Here is a 15595-nt window from a genome sequence, read left to right as displayed (position 1 = left end):
CTCAACTGCCACATAGAGAGCTCGGGTTAGATTCACATGCAACCATAAAAATTTTTTCTCATTTCATTTTTTCTCATTTTGTGCAATAGCGGTTATAGACACTGGCGGTGGCGGACAACTATGGCACCAAAATTGTCTGTTGTTGTGGTGTCATAACTGCCTTTGCTGTAAAAATCTTTCGAGGGTTCAACTATTAGAAGGCTTCTTAACTGCATTTCGAAAATTTAGACTTGTGCACATTACTTTTTTTAAAAAACAACTGTCTACTCAGTGTGGTGTGACATAGTATGTCACCAAAAAGCTAATGTTTACAAATTTTGCCTTTGTTACAATGTTTGCTGCAGCTCTCTGCGAGAAAATGCAACAACGTCCTTTACAACTTATGTCTACATGCATATTAAATTTACCCACGTAATCTAAACCTGGTGTCATCCCTTACCATGTGCCCTATAGTTATATTTATGCTTTGAAATTTACCATTTCTGAGGCATGTAGCTTCAGAGTTTGTAAATTTTTTTGACATTCTTACGCTGAATGGTCATCGTTGCTGCATGTTACACCACCCCTGTTTTTTTTTTTCTGTCAGGGTATTAAAACCATCCCCCCACCCCCCTTTTTTTTTCAAATTCACGCATGCTGTCTCTTTAATTGAATGGAGCGCAACACTTGGGATGCTCTCTGACAGTGCACTGACTATCATTAATGTGCTGCAAGGTTGAATATGTAGCCCATCTCAAATTTAAGCAGTTGTGAAAAACTTAAGAGGATATCTTTTTTTGGTCTGTGAAAGTTTTGTCAACTATACAGTTGTTTTTCTGTTTGCATTTCACAGGTCCTCTTAGTTGAGATAAAAAAGGCGGCGCTTCTACGGCGCATCGTAGAGGTGGTGAACAGACCGGGCATCGCAACTCGACTGCGGCAGACCTTGCCCTGAGTGTGCACCCTCGCTGGTCCTGATACTGCTCGGAGGCAGCGCACGGGCTGCACTGGGTCAAAGTAATGCTCTCGTGTTTTGTCTAGTCATCGGGGAGACCAAGTGTGATGATTCCGCCAGGGTGCTGCGAAGCGTTTTAGTGTGTACATGCCGTGCTTGTGCCGCTTGCCTTTCTAGCACGAAAAGGTGCGCACGGTGTGGTCCTTTTGCATGCACATAGCCTGCACCTGCACGCAAGTGACGTGCCCAGTTGCGAAGCTCGGGCAGGAAAAAAAAGAAAAGAAAGAAAAAAGTGGCCTCGTGCTAAACTAAGCATAGAGGCTGCATTCAGATTTTGAGAAAGCCAAGCCAAGCTAATGTTGTACTTTTGCAATTGTTTGTTCTGGCAGATGCAGGGGCATGGTGTGGCGTAAGAAAATGGACTAATTTGTACGCATAATTTAGATTCTGATACGACTGCACGGCACAGACGACTGTGTCCTTCCATGCAGCTGCATATTGATGTGTGCAGTTTCACTATGGAGCTGAACACAAGTGAGACAAAAGATGCTGTCATAACTTGAATTCGTGCTTTGTACTTGAGTTTGGTACTTGGATTTGGTGCAGGCTATAAGCACAGGTTTACGGCTTTGCTTTTCTCGCATTCAGCGAGATGGTGATTTTATCCAAAATGCACAGTGTGTGGTAGGTATGTATTGCAAAAGAGCCACTAGCTGCATTAAGCAAAGTACTGGTTTGTTTTAACAGAAGCAAGCTGTGATGATCGTAAGGTGAGAATGCCTAAAGTACATGAGCATGCTGTAGGGAGGACACGATGCAAGTAGTGTTGAGGATTTTAAAGTAAACAGCCGCAATTAAGAATGACGCTGTGAAATTATGCTTTCTTACATCATGAGTTTCAACCACATGTGGCCTAGCTGTCATCATTCACGGCTGTTTCATTTCCCAGCATTATAGCTATTTCCTAAGCCACACTTCAAGGCTGCGTGTGCAGCACATAAAACAAAAGAAGTGTCTGGAGGCAACAACCAAAGTTTTTGTTTATAGTCTTTATTTCATTACAGTTAATGGCTGGCTCTCAGATATATCTGTCCTCACCTACCCTTCAGACACTTCACTACTTTAGAAAGTTATCAGAGATAGGTTAACTAGTAGAGGGCCTTGCAAGGTGTTTACGAGTGAGAGCAAAAGGGGAATAGAAGTTAGTGAAAGCCAGGGGGGTTAACCAATGCAGAAACAAAGGGTTTGCGACACAAAGGGGTTGAGTGAAGATGGAATAAAGGGCGGCGAGAAAAAGCAGGCATGTAGAGAAAGAAAAAAAGAGTGAGGAATGGGAGTATTATAGTCTGTCTAATAGGCCACTGCCATGTAAAAAACTATACTAGCGAAGGACATTTGCTAGTAAGATCTCTTTATTAGCATAAAAGATGGCAAAGCGATTGCGTGGTCTTGTCCCGAGCTTGGAGGAGCTTTTTGATGCAGAAAGAGTTGGAGGAGCTTTTTTATGCAGAAAGGCAAAGATCCGACTGAGTCAACGAGTGTTCTCAAGCATGACAGTTGTTCACTCATTCTTGTCATTTACATTTTATGCTATATTTTGGGCGAGTGTTTTTTTTTTATGCTCATTTGCGTGAATGTGGTGTGTCGTTAACACTTACGGGATCGTTTTCACTGAAGCTGCATTGCGAAGGACAGGAGTAGCGCCATGCATTATTTTTATGTTTGAAAATACGAATTGTTTGCTTTTTTGTAGCAACATTTACTTTGATTTCTTGCATTTGTCCTTTGTATATACCTTTTATGCTCCTCTTGCAAAACATGGCATAAATAATGAAGCAACTCATAAGCGGCTTTTCCTGGCCGTAGTACTGAGAATTCTGTAGTGAAACGTTGCGCAGAATCAGAATTTTGAGATGAAATTTGTTCAAAAGCTGTGTAGCAGCTTCCTTAATTTCTCTATCATGGAGTGCGCTTTCACGTAAACAAACTGTTCCTCATCTTTCACGACGTTTGGAGGAAAAAAAAATAATTGCTAGTGACAGGAATCGCAGAAACTTCTATTACTGACTGTTACGGCTAAACATAATGCATACCTCCTATTTTCGAAACAACTGATGCCCATCATCGCGTAGACGGCCTGCACTTTACACTCTAACACCACTAGAGATGAGGTGGGCATATTTATGAGTGAAGCACCGCAGCAGTGTATCCAAGCATTGTCATATTCATTGAAGCAGTGCTCCTGAAAGTGATAACTTGGTGTGAAGTTGGGCCATGAATGCAACCGCCTTTTAATTCGAGAAGCTGGTTGTACCTACATCTTAAACTTATGCTACATGCTATCGAGGTGCTAGAGTGGCTGCTTCTCTTATTATTATTTTTCTTCCTTCCCACATGTCAAATGAGATGACTTTTTCCTTTCACATTGTATATTTACTTTTAAGAAATATTCGTGGTGTATATAATTTTACGCTACTCTACATTGAAATGTGTTGGATCATCAGCTCTGGTTGAGATGTTTTTACATTTTTTGGTACCGTTTATCTCCTAAACATAGCGTGTGACCTTCAATACTTGTGTGCCGACTTGGAGCTTTAGAAGTTGTCAAAAGTCAGCTGTTGCAAACACTAATTAAGCATGACAACTTTTTCATTTAGAGGTTGGGGGAGGGGTATGTTTGACTTTGTAGTGAAAACATTTGCTAGCACTTGTTCTGTTGTATACTAATGCGCCTTATCAATGCCAGAGACCTACCTGACCAGAAAGGCTACATGTGTTGTTTTCTTCTGGTTTTCCTTACGTCTAATGTTTTCATAAAGAGACGACTTTTAGGGGAGTGCGGGGGGTTACAGAGCAAAAGAAGTTTGTTGTTGCACAACATGTGTGCGAGTGTGGTGGTCAGTGACCTTTTGAGCCGACATAACCTGCTGTGAACTTTCAGTTCGGGGAACTTTGCTGGAAGTACATGTGTTGTCATTAGTAATAGCTTTTTGTGAATACTTTTTTTTTCTTGATGCTGCTGTCGTTGTTGTGCACGTGCCAACTCGCATGCCTCCTGTAGGAGAGGCCTGGTTGTAAGGGTATGCTTTTTTTGTTCATTTTTTTTTGAACTTTTGAGTCAAGTATCACGCTCTTACATATTGTGAAATACATGGAGTGTCCGCCTGTTGCTAGAATCCGGATTGGCAGCGAAGTAGTAGAGTCTCGGTGAACAGAAATCGGCTATGTGGCACAACGGCCCGCAATTCGGTTGGTTTTGATTTGGGTACTCCACCCATATACACCTTTCTGAGTAATTGAAACTCCTGTTAAATTGAGCATATATTCTCGCCGTTCATTCAGATTCTGTTGAAAGAGGCTCTACTGTACACTGCGGGTGCCATGCACTGCTGGTTCCACTCTGTGTGCAGTTAAACCTGCTCATAATGAATCTTCGATATAACGAATTTCTCGATATAACGAAGTTTTTTATTCCCCGCCGTTGCTCTATAGAAGCACATGTATTTGTGACCCCTATGTAACGAAGCAACAGAGGGAGACAGTCTTGGTATGATGAATTTTCCGCACAGACAATCTAGCAATTTTGCCCTAGGTATTTCGGTACGAGCATGCCTCTTCCACGGGTGCACCGCTGCCGACGAAGCTCGAAGTGGTGGTGGCGTGCACGGCTTAGCAAATGAAAACTAGCACTCGTGATTGCACACGGGTGGGAGTGAGGTGGACAGGCGGGCCTGCACCCCACGAGCCGGCGTTGCCGCTGCGGGCGCACATGTGGATGTGCTCTTTCCTCCAAACCAAAAGAAAAAAACAAAACAAAAAAAAAACAAAACTACTTTTGCTGTTTGCAGTGCCAGGCTTTTAGTTAGGGTCACATATGTCGGGCCGTGCTGCACTTGGAGGGCGCTTTACCGAATAGTTTTCTGCGGTATGCAGTCTGTGTTGTTTGCTCTTCGTATTCGACGCTGTGCGCCCGTGCATGGTTTCACTGTGCACGAATGCTGTGGCTCCCGGCGACTTTCAGCTTTGCTATATTTTTTTGTTTTTTTAATGCGGACAACCATGTCGTGACCACCGAGGGTATGTCAGATTAGGCGCTCATGGAAACTTTCCAAGACCACAGTGACGACGGATCTTCGGTGGTCGACTCGTCACGCACTTTTATCTTGCGCCGCGCCGTGATTTTGCAGGCTCGGAGCTTTCACAATTAGCTGATTAGTTCTGGCAAAAACACGACGGGGCGTTGAATGCAATGCAATGAATGTGATCAAGAAAAATTGTAAGTGTTACATGAAGTAAGGCCGGCAGCCAACTCTTTCAGATTCAATATCGCAGAACTCTTACAAAACGCTGGTGTGAGCGAATACGGCTGCTTCAGGGAGAAGTGCTCTTTTCAAACAGTTCCTTCGTGTTGGAAGTGCACTCATACTTGCCGAGATAACTAGCGCGCCAGTGATAACGACTGCCCTTAAAATCAAAGTTCATTGCTGCTACTTGAGCGAACCCCCTTCGCGTTTTTTCATGCTTGTTCAAGATTGGTGGTTTCCTTTCTGTTTGAGCATTCAACGGCAGTTCCAACATGCAGGGGATGTTATCTTGTGCGCCTTCCAGGCAATAGAGATAGACCGAATCATTTGATCTGTGCTTCAAGAGAGCTTGGGCTCATTTACCCGCTCGTTGAAGCTACAAAGTTACAATGCGCGGGGGTATGTTATCAATTTTAGGCTTGTTACAGAACACGGCAGCGATGTCAGGAACCCACCGAGAGTGTCTATATAATTGCTATCGCAATCGTAACCGAGCTTTTTACCGCTAAATATCAGTTTTGGATAAGCTCTGCATTCAATCTCCCTTTTTGTTTAATTTGTGCATATATTTTTCGAATTTTTGCACCGAACCTGCATATAACGAAAGCCTCTTTATAACGAATTTTTTGAGAATTTGTCAACTTTATTATATCCAGGTTTAACTGTACTTATATTGTTGGTTTACTTGTCGTTAGCTAACAGTTGACTGACAGCATTGTCAAATGGTTGTGTGGCACGTGTTGTTTCATGCATCTTCTTACGACTTGCTTGAGTGGTTGCTAGCAAGTGAAGCCGGCCTTGTTGCTACCCGTCATATGTGCTGCAAAACTGTATGTTGTGTAATATAATCGCCATGCCCTTTTTGATACCGTGCTGATCGTGACAAAAGAGAGTAGTAATTGATTAGAAGTTTAAGTGAAATGCCACTGTCATGCGTTGTTCTGATAATGTGTCGACTAATCTTGAGAAGAGCAGCTTATTGCACTGCTTTCCTGAAGATGTGTTTCTGAAATAATGCAGCAAGGAAGCTAGCTTCTTGAGGAGATATCTTGTCACGACTGACAGTTTTCTCTTTTAGTTTCGAGTGGCGTGCAGTTCACGAGCCACTGTGCGATATTTTCTCTGTTCTTTCATTTTACATATTCCTCGTTTTGTTTTTATTTTGCTTGTGCACTAGTTACTCAAGCCATTCGATGTTGAAGCTTGCCATACAGCTGAATTTTACAATCTCGTGCAGTTCAGGTAGTATCAGTCTGCACCTTGAGGCTAAATCAAATTAGCGCTTTCTTCCGTGACTGCGAGATGTGTGTCGTTTAATTTGTGTGTTGGCGAGTGAGTAATTTAGCAGAAGCCATCCGCGTTCATTGTGTTGGAGCACACAAATGTCGAACTGAGGATAGCTATAATGAAAAGAATGTTTTTGTCTGATGTGTCGCTCAGGTATGCCACATTGTTTGGATGGGTGCTTATCATAGTGGAAACAAATGAGACAAATCTGCACTTGTTGGTGCTTTAGAGACTTGTGATTGTACATGCCTAAATTAAGCATGTACTGTACTCAATGAATGAAAGGCACTCTAAGTAAAGTGTAGTGTAGACTGGCTAACTTTATTTGAGGGTGTTAGCACCACTGCCTGGTTTGCCCTGTATTTTACTTACAATGTGCTGGTGTCTGTGACTGCCGAGTAGTTCATGAGTCTATGTTTTGTATGATAATGGACCACACTGGATGCTCTAATTATTCTACCTTTCCTAATACTAGGTGAGCTCTGGCAGCTCTCGGCAACCTGTTCCCATACAGAACTGTATTGTCTTTATTTTTTTTTGCTGTTATTTATTTTTCAGTATTCACTTCTTATCGTCTCTCATATTTTTCATGCCGTTTGCATAGGTGGTGTCTTTCTGTGTTCCTGTTTTTACTCTGTACACGTTTGTCACCGAAAGTCTGGTGAATACCCCATCGTTTTCAAGGGGTACAAGCACTGATTGTGCCTGATTTCTTGTGTTGCCTGATTTTTCTGTCCCACCCTTATAAAGGGACTAATCTTTTGCAGGCACGCACTGTTGCTCATGTTATGCTCAGCTATGTTATGAATGTGCGTTAGGCAGTAAGCTACTGACCCATCCTTTGAAACTCTGTCGATGAGCAAGCAGTCTCTTGCATACTAGGCTTTTTGAACTCAAATACTTTTGCAAGCAATTTCGTTGCCTTTGTGTCATGTAGCTCTTCGAGTGAACGTCTCTTTCAGGCTAGGCTAATTCATTAGTGCTGGTTCATTTCTACTGTATATACAGCTAATTACCTTGTCATTTTATTCGTTACCTTTCCGGCCTCCTGAATGTAGACTGCTTGCACTACGCAGATTCCCAATTACCGTTAGCCTGTGTGAATCCAGTAGATATTTGTTCCTGAAAATTTCATAGCTGTCTTTTACTCTATCTGATTATGCTTTGTTGTCAGCTGCATTTTTCCATATTGGCAAAACCGTCCCGTTACCCCAAAATACTGTTGCTCACCTATCTAATGTTTAGGTAGCCTTCAAAATGGCACTCCTCTTGAAATTATTCATAACTTGCGTGTGGATCCAAATTTCGAAACTCGTGATACACAAAATTGTGCTGGCATAATGCACGTTGTGCGCTTTCCTTTCTAGGCTAAAGCTTCTCGTTCTGTCGTTCTTTGCAGGAGCCTGACTTCTTCCCAATCATATTTTCTATTTATAACAGTCTGCCCATGTGTCAATGCAGGTAACATGCAGTGATTGTGCACTTCTCAAAGGTAAGCCGTAACTCATGTGCCCCACACAATTCCTGCTCTTCCGTGGTGTCCTTCGCAATGTCTGGGACATTTGTCACTAATGGTCGTACATTTCCTAAGGACTGAGGCTATTTAAGGCATTTGTGTTTTCTAGGTAATCTTGACCTTCTAATAGCCATCACACAGTTTTTTATTTCTAGCCTTAGCGCCTATTTATATCCTAAAGACGGAGGTTATTTGCAAGATTTCTGTTCTCCAAGTAACTTTTCTAATTGTCATCTCCTGGTTTCTTGTCCGTAGCAATTACACGAATTCCGTCCTACAAAAGTAAGAATTTTGTCTTCACAACACTATTCTTAATCATTGCAAATAGTTGGTGCTTGAATATCAGTTGCAGTCAACGTCCAATCTTTTGAGCGGCGTAGAAACCACAGAATTGGCTGAAAAAGATCACCGCATACTTTTGTAACTGTGCTTCTGGGCTCAAATCTTCACAGCGATGCCCGAAGCAGCTCTGAAGGCCAGCCAGTACTATTATATCCCTCTGTACTTCTGCTATGGTGCTCTTTAACCTTTGTGCCATTAACACGTTACTCATCATAATCATCATTGCTAGTACTTGTGCTGTGACAAGAGATGATGGGTGAACATGAGAATATTTAACCCTGCTACAGTTGCCCCCTTTCCATTGTGTGTACGTTTTACTGCCGTGCTTTGTGCACGCTCAACTGCATGACACTTTTGTATTGTGGGCAAGGTGACTTTTTGAAACCTGTGTGGTCGCAAACAGATTAGCACGCAAAACTGCAGTTTCAGGGCTACAAGATAACATGGTAACTGTGGTTCATTTGTATCATCGCCTTTCCGGGCCTGCAATCTTTTTATCTTGGCACGAGGTTTGCAACAATTGGTGGCAAAGTATTTCACCATCTCAAATTTTAAGACATCTTTGCAAATTGGTATTGTGCATTGGCATTGGTACATCGGGTGCACCTATTGTACCAATGTGAATATATGAGACAGTAACTACAAGAACGTATAACCAACATATAACAGAGACAGTTGCTTCGGACAGAAAACTTGCTAATCTCGACAAACTTTATCAGAGATTCTTACTGTAGTACTCGGGCAGTGCTTGTATTTATTCTGACGTTGTCAGTGACTATAGAAGTTTTATTTGTTAGAGGTAGTCCCACATCAAGCCTGTATTGTTTTTTCTCTTTTGCCGCTGCTATTTCGTCTACTACTGTACGCACTTGACAGAGTTTGCTGTCAGTAGCAGGTAGTCGCAGAGTTTGCTGAAAGTTTTGTTCTTAATACTTTTTCAATGGCTGCCAAAACTTTTGATACAATGCCTACTTTGCATAACGTGCATTCAGTTAGAAAGTAACTACCAAAGGAATTTCTGCCGTTAACGTCAGCAATCGCCCTTATATTTAGCTACCTCATGTGGATCACGCTAGCTTTCAGGGTACCCTTAAGCGGCCTCTAGCATTTTGAACTTTTTTTTAAATAAGCATGCCCATTGTGCGGAGAATGCTTTTAGAAGAAAATAAAATAAATCCTGCAGCCATTTTTATGCTTTTGTAGGAGCTTCTGTGCACTCGGTGTCGCCAGCTAAGTCATGCGTGTGATGGTGCCAGGGTAAAAAGTTGTTTGTTAGTTCAAGTCATGGTGTGATGGTGCCAGGGTGGTTAGCTTCCAAGTTGTTGGTTAGTTTATCAATAGAAAGCAAGAGTGACTGAGATGAAAACTTTCTATGTGTTCTGAGGAAGACAAGGAGTTCGCCTAATATGTGCCATCAGTAATTTTGGGCCGTTTCTGTTGAGTACGCATTGACCATCGAAAGGCAAGCATTGGAGAAGCTCTTCCTTTAGATCTCTATTCTGATGCCACTCCCAGCTTTCGCTACACTGCACAGAATCGGCATGGTGGTGTGTACATAAGCGCGCAATGGGTGGGAGTCGAGTGCCTGCAAGGAGAGTCCCAAAGTCAAGCAAAACAGTGCAGTGGCTGCCAGTACCAAACATTTCTAACTTCACTATTGCAGCATCACTTCACTACTTCTTGCAGCTGTGTGTTCATTGCATTCTGATGAGGTAAGTAACTGTAGCTATATAATGTGACAAGTTGTCGAGCTTAGAAGGGCTTAGAATAATGATATTAAGTTAAATATGCATTTGTTAAGGTACTAGGATCAGCAAACGGTTCTCAGTGTTTGTGGAGTGACATGGTGGCACATAAAGACTTGCAAAGTGTTTGGGGAGCGCTTGAAGGGACCAGTTATGACAGCTACAAAAAAATTTTGTAATCGAAAAAGCAAGTGATGGATTCATTTCAGCTAGGCCAACAGTTGGGAAGTTGGGAAGCAGTGTGCAGAAACTGACAGAGGAAAGAAAATGCTTGTAATTGCGACTGCCTTGGTTAATTTTGTTTCCTCTGTTTTGTCCAGTATCGTGTGTGGCTTCGCATGCTCATCGTAAAAACACATTCAGGTGTGCGCTTGTGAAGAGTGCATGGGTATGAACCTTCCATCTCCGCTTCAATTCACCTGCAGTTCGTGATCATAAAGTCTCTAGATTTTTTTTCCTCTTCTTTCTTATATACCGACAACCATTGGAGCACCACGGACAAACCTCGCTAACAGTCATTTTCGGTAGCCATGTTCTTCCTAACACTTTTGCAGCACCTGGTGAAACGCGTCCCCCAGTCTCTAATGACGGGGGACTGACTGGAAGAGAAAGGCAGGTCACAGCACAGTGTCCGCTGAAAGATGCGTGGCTAATGCACTTGGACGTACATGGCTTTGTTAAACTTCCAAGTTCGGAGGAAAATGGCAGACAGAGGCTGTGCATGAGAAAAGGCTGGGAGAGGAGGCAGTTGTCGGTACTTTGGTTAAAGGGAAAAATCCAGGGGCTTTAGTTCACGAGGAGCAAAGCTTAGGGGGAATGAAACTTTGGACCGATCGTAATCTGTGATTAACACGAGACTCAACGGTTAAGTTTCTGGTTTCTTATGAACTACAGATCTCTGTTATGAAATATCTGATGTTCTCATTACGAAAAATTCAATTAACTATTGTGTGAACAAGCTATTCTATATTACATTAACAGATTTGGACATAAAGTTGCATTCGAACAAATATGCTGCTGAAGAAACCTACAAAAAAAAAGTTGAGTGAATCAGTTTTAGGAACTCAATCACTCCACAGAAAATGAGGGTTATGATGACCCACTAGAAATCTAGTGAATGTGATGGGGTTTACCTCAAGTGTAATATGCCAAGAATACCACTTGGGATGAGTTTGCCACCTGGATGCATTTACGGCAATCTATCGGGTGTTATCAATGACACCGCCGGATATATGTTTTTGTCTTAATGGTCAAATGGGCTGTACGCAATACTTTCAGTTGAAGATGTCGACTGTCCATCTTGATGCTGAAACACCACTTGACAAATGTGCTCAGAGTGGCGTATTTGGTGTCGATTAAAGAGCATGAAAGGTCAAGTTTTCGTGGGCTATTCACTGTCATATTTCGTAAGCTGTCTGCACCACGCAGTACGCAGCAGTTGGTCTTGTTGGTTTGTGGAATGTTTTTGTGCTTGTTTTGCATCACTGTACTGCTTTTGATTCTGATATCCCCAGCATTGTCACCATGTCTTAGTAACATGCTGTCTTTGTACTGCCTGCATGTAATGTGGTTTATGACTGCTAATTGCAAGGAGAGATTTCTAAAGATTCGAATTCCTTTAAAATGTTAATGTACTACTTCTATTTGTATAGCGCATGCTCGCAGCACAGTGCACCCACTGCATCCAGTCCACATGCTTTAGTTATCTTCTGTGCTTCTTTCACTATGGTGTGTATAATGTAGACAACTGGTGGTGCTAACCTTTAGCATTCTTTTGGGAACGGGTGAAATATATCACCGAGGTGTGCCATGACGTCACGTTTACAGCTAGCCACAGCACACACGGACCTTTGCCCTGTTTTGCGCATATGCTCACCACTGTCTAAACTTTGGTTTCAGCTCAAAGCGGGTATCGTGTGGTGCATTTTTTGATGCATAATGTAGGTTTAGGCTGTGAAAGATGTGAATGCAATGGGTGCACAGCTAACATGGAGGTAGCTTTAGAACTTGCAGTGAGGCCTTCTGCATCGACAGAACTGTCAGCAAACACTTGAAAAAGCCTTCAAAATGTTTCTTTTTTTTTTTTTTGTATCACATTGCCAGTTTTGATGAGTAAGGTGAGTGTTTTGCTATTAGCGTTGTGGCGCAGGGTGAAAACATTCAATGTGAGGGCCACATGAAAGCCCTGCCTTGAGATTTTGGCAATGTGCTTATTTAATGCATAAAAGTGCTAGTAACTGTGGCATAAAAAGAGTAGGCAAATGGTGTGCAGTTTGCCCTCTAAACCTTTCAAGGCGTATTCTGGACACCTTTTTAATCGGTGCAGGAGCAAGAAATCGGACCAAGAGGAGCCTCATAAAGAACACTTGAAACTGGCAGTTACAGAGCACCTTACACACCACATATTGATAATGCTGCTGTAAAGTCAATATTCACAAGCTTGCTTAATTGATTAGCATTCTGCTTATTCTATGTTATTCTACTCTTCCTTCGAATGTTTGTATCATCATGCTGGTGTGTTTTGCCTTTTATCTGCACCGTGGCCTTTGGTTCTCTTGAAAAATCATTCCTCAATAATTGAGACACCTAGTATATGCTGTGTACAAGACAGTGCAGTGTAGCCTTCTGTTTTGTTCTTGAAAGTTTTCTCTCGGTGCCGTCCCATTAGAGTAACCGTATGCAATCTCGTCCATATCTGTGCCAAAACTGTGGTCCCCATATGCGGCCACGAGCCGAGATGTGTTTAGTCCAGTAAGAGTAGATGAAGGTTTGTACTACCGCCCCCAATGCTTGGGTAAGTCATACAGGCCGGTGACGTCTTTCTTGCATTGTCTGATGATGGATGTATTCGCCACAATGTTGACGCATGCAGAAGAGGAAGCAGGTCGATAACAATGCGGGCACAGTCAGTGACATGCCTGCATCTTCACTTTTCTGCGTGCCCTCCTTGCCTGAACCAAATATGTCTTCTAGAAACACCAGCTAAGAAGTAAATGATGAATCTAGCCAAAGAATTCAACTATTAGAAGTTGTCCTCCGTCAGGCACTTCCGATAGTCAATGAAGTCAATCCACATCAAAGTTTCTTTTATTATAATCGTAGGGAGGAAGAAGATAGTGTGAGACTGTATTGCAGAGTGAAGCCTGAGTGTACGTGAAAACTGTTGCATCGGAGTGCACTGAAATCGGTGTCCTCTCACTTGAGCGCACTCGGAAGTGCCTGCGTGACAAAGGTAGAGCAGGGCTAAGGCGCACCTTGTGAGACATGGCCGATCAATATTACACTTTGTAATTGGAGCATTGGAGAAGACTAGAGTGGACGTGCACTTCATTGTTCTCGGAATGTACATGATCGCAAGCAAATTTTAGTTGTAAAGCAGTGAGCGCTATGCGTAAAACACATCCTGAACCTTTGCACTGAGCGCAAGAGTGTGTTGTCATGCCCTTTGGCTTCATTGCAAGCATACGTGTGCTTCACTAAGGCAATGACAACCACCATCTTCTTTACCTTTCTTTGTAAGCTTTGGGTCGTCGAAAAGTGTTGCGCTCCAAGCCAACGCGTCTGTAGTTTTAATTTTTCGTGGCCTTTGAGAACTGTCAAATGTATTGATTGATAGAAACCATCAAGCGATGATATGTGTTCAGTGTTTGCTGTTGTGGTGTGTGTACATGGCAAGAGAGAGTGTCTTTCTTAAGTCTAGATGTGCTATTAATGTGTGCTTCATTTTAAACTGTTGTTGTATAGACAGTGTCGTGTGTTACGCATACATGCCTGTGTCTGCATTTGCTCTTGAAACTTCTTGCTTTGGAGGCCTGCATTTGATACATCTCTGTACCGCCTTGATGAAAGACATTTGATTTGTTAAAGGTCACCAGGCATCTTGACATGAAATAAAGTGTTACCTGCGTTAAGTGGTCTTCATTCTTTATTGCATGTTTTCTAGTGCATGCATGTTAGATGTACAAGAAGTATTTGTATGTGTGCCCAGGTACACATGCATATATAGACACGTGTAAACTAAAAAACTGAGTTAACACCACAAAAGCCACTTCCTTACTTTAAGCAAGGCAATGTTATGCAGTTTTAATGATGTGCCGAGGATTCATTATCACTTTAAAAAAAACAATATAGCAATGTGAATGGCGGCATGGGACATGTTTTCCACATAGAATCCTGCATGTTCCTTCACTGTTGCACATAAGAAGGCACAGGTATTAAGTTATTGTTCGCAGTTTTTTCAGTTGGGGTGTGGCGATTAGTAGTGGCTTTTTTAGATGTCAAGTTTTATAAAAACGGTCCATTGTTGGAGGCCTTTATTGATTAGTGTTGAGGTGAAGCAGAAGTGCTGCTTATTAGCATTTTAGTGTTTTCAAACAGGAGAGAGCAAATGGCCGTATGGCTTTTGACATCCATCCAGCCTCTTCGACTTCCAAGATCCACTCCCAAGGTAGCGTGCTATTGAGAAGAGGAAGCTTTGTCGTGCGCTCTACTGTAAGTTTGTGCAGCGATTTTCGTCACTGGGAAACTCGATTCAAACTAAAAGTATTCTTGTGCCCGTCCACCAATCAGCGCTACCTTTTGTGATTTATTAAGAATTACAATGTGGACATTCAACCATACTGGAAAATCAATGATACAATATTCTGATTCATAATTGGCTATCATTGCACTCTGTGGTGTGCTGGGCATTGTTCAATGGTTCGTCTGCCCATTGATGCAGCTGAGTTATCGGGGAACTGGTTTCCCCACGTCGCCACGTTTGCGCTCTACATATGCATAAAAGGGTGTAAAAGGATTTTTGGTGCTCTTGAAGTGCCCCCAACTATGGCTAAGCCAATTGTTCCCGACTGAACCATAATTTTTTTTTTCCTCCCCCTAGCCCTTCCCGTTTCGCCCGTGTACCATATGCCACCTTCTCTCTTAGCCAAACACGCGAATGACGTCACTTCGACAATCCAATTATCGCCGTCATACACGTACAGTTCGCGTGCGTCATGCAGATCCTTTCAGCGCGAACAAATAAACGTTGCCCACTTGCTCCAACATTTATATTGGCCATACGGGGCCTCCCGCTGTACGTTGCCTCGGATGGCACCACTGGGATCGCTCCGGCTGTCTGAGCAGAAATAAAAGAATTGAACTGGAACGAAGAAGCAGTGGTGTCGTCTGCTGTAAGCACAGGAAGCCGGTCTACGAGGTCGTAACGGTGCCTTTCTTTTGAGCGCTAGTTTGTGGTTATGCGAGTACATGAGCTGTTGAACCATCATTAATACTTCCACGACGCAGTGTAAGCGCTGAGGTGAAAACGTTGGACGACGAACACCGCATGGAGAACGTGTTTCGTGTCACTCGAATTTACCCCGCAGAAGCGTGCACGCGGACACCGTAGCGCAGCGGCGCTCTTGTAGTCGCCATTTTCTGGCATGTGACTACAGTCACGTGACCGAACCTTCGTCTGGTTGTGTGG

General features: G+C 42.7%; 1 protein-coding gene across 1 annotated transcript in view; it reads left to right on the top strand.

Moving 5' to 3' along the window:
- Positions 1–14039, top strand: part of LOC119169781 (clathrin heavy chain 1) — a 34528-nt gene extending 20489 nt beyond the window's left edge. Inside the window, exon 8 of the mRNA XM_037420801.2 lies at positions 833–14039. Coding sequence (XP_037276698.1) covers positions 833–934 — 102 coding nt within the window. The 3' untranslated portion in view covers positions 935–14039. The remainder of the gene's footprint in view (positions 1–832) is intronic.
- The last annotated feature ends 1556 nt before the right edge of the window (positions 14040–15595 follow it).

The sequence above is a fragment of the Rhipicephalus microplus genome, unplaced genomic scaffold, assembly GCF_043290135.1.
Source record: "Rhipicephalus microplus isolate Deutch F79 unplaced genomic scaffold, USDA_Rmic scaffold_21, whole genome shotgun sequence".
Taxonomy (NCBI): Eukaryota; Metazoa; Arthropoda; class Arachnida; order Ixodida; family Ixodidae; genus Rhipicephalus; species Rhipicephalus microplus.
The sequence above is the reverse complement of the archived record's forward strand: the minus strand, read 5'-3'. Positions and strand labels throughout refer to the sequence as shown.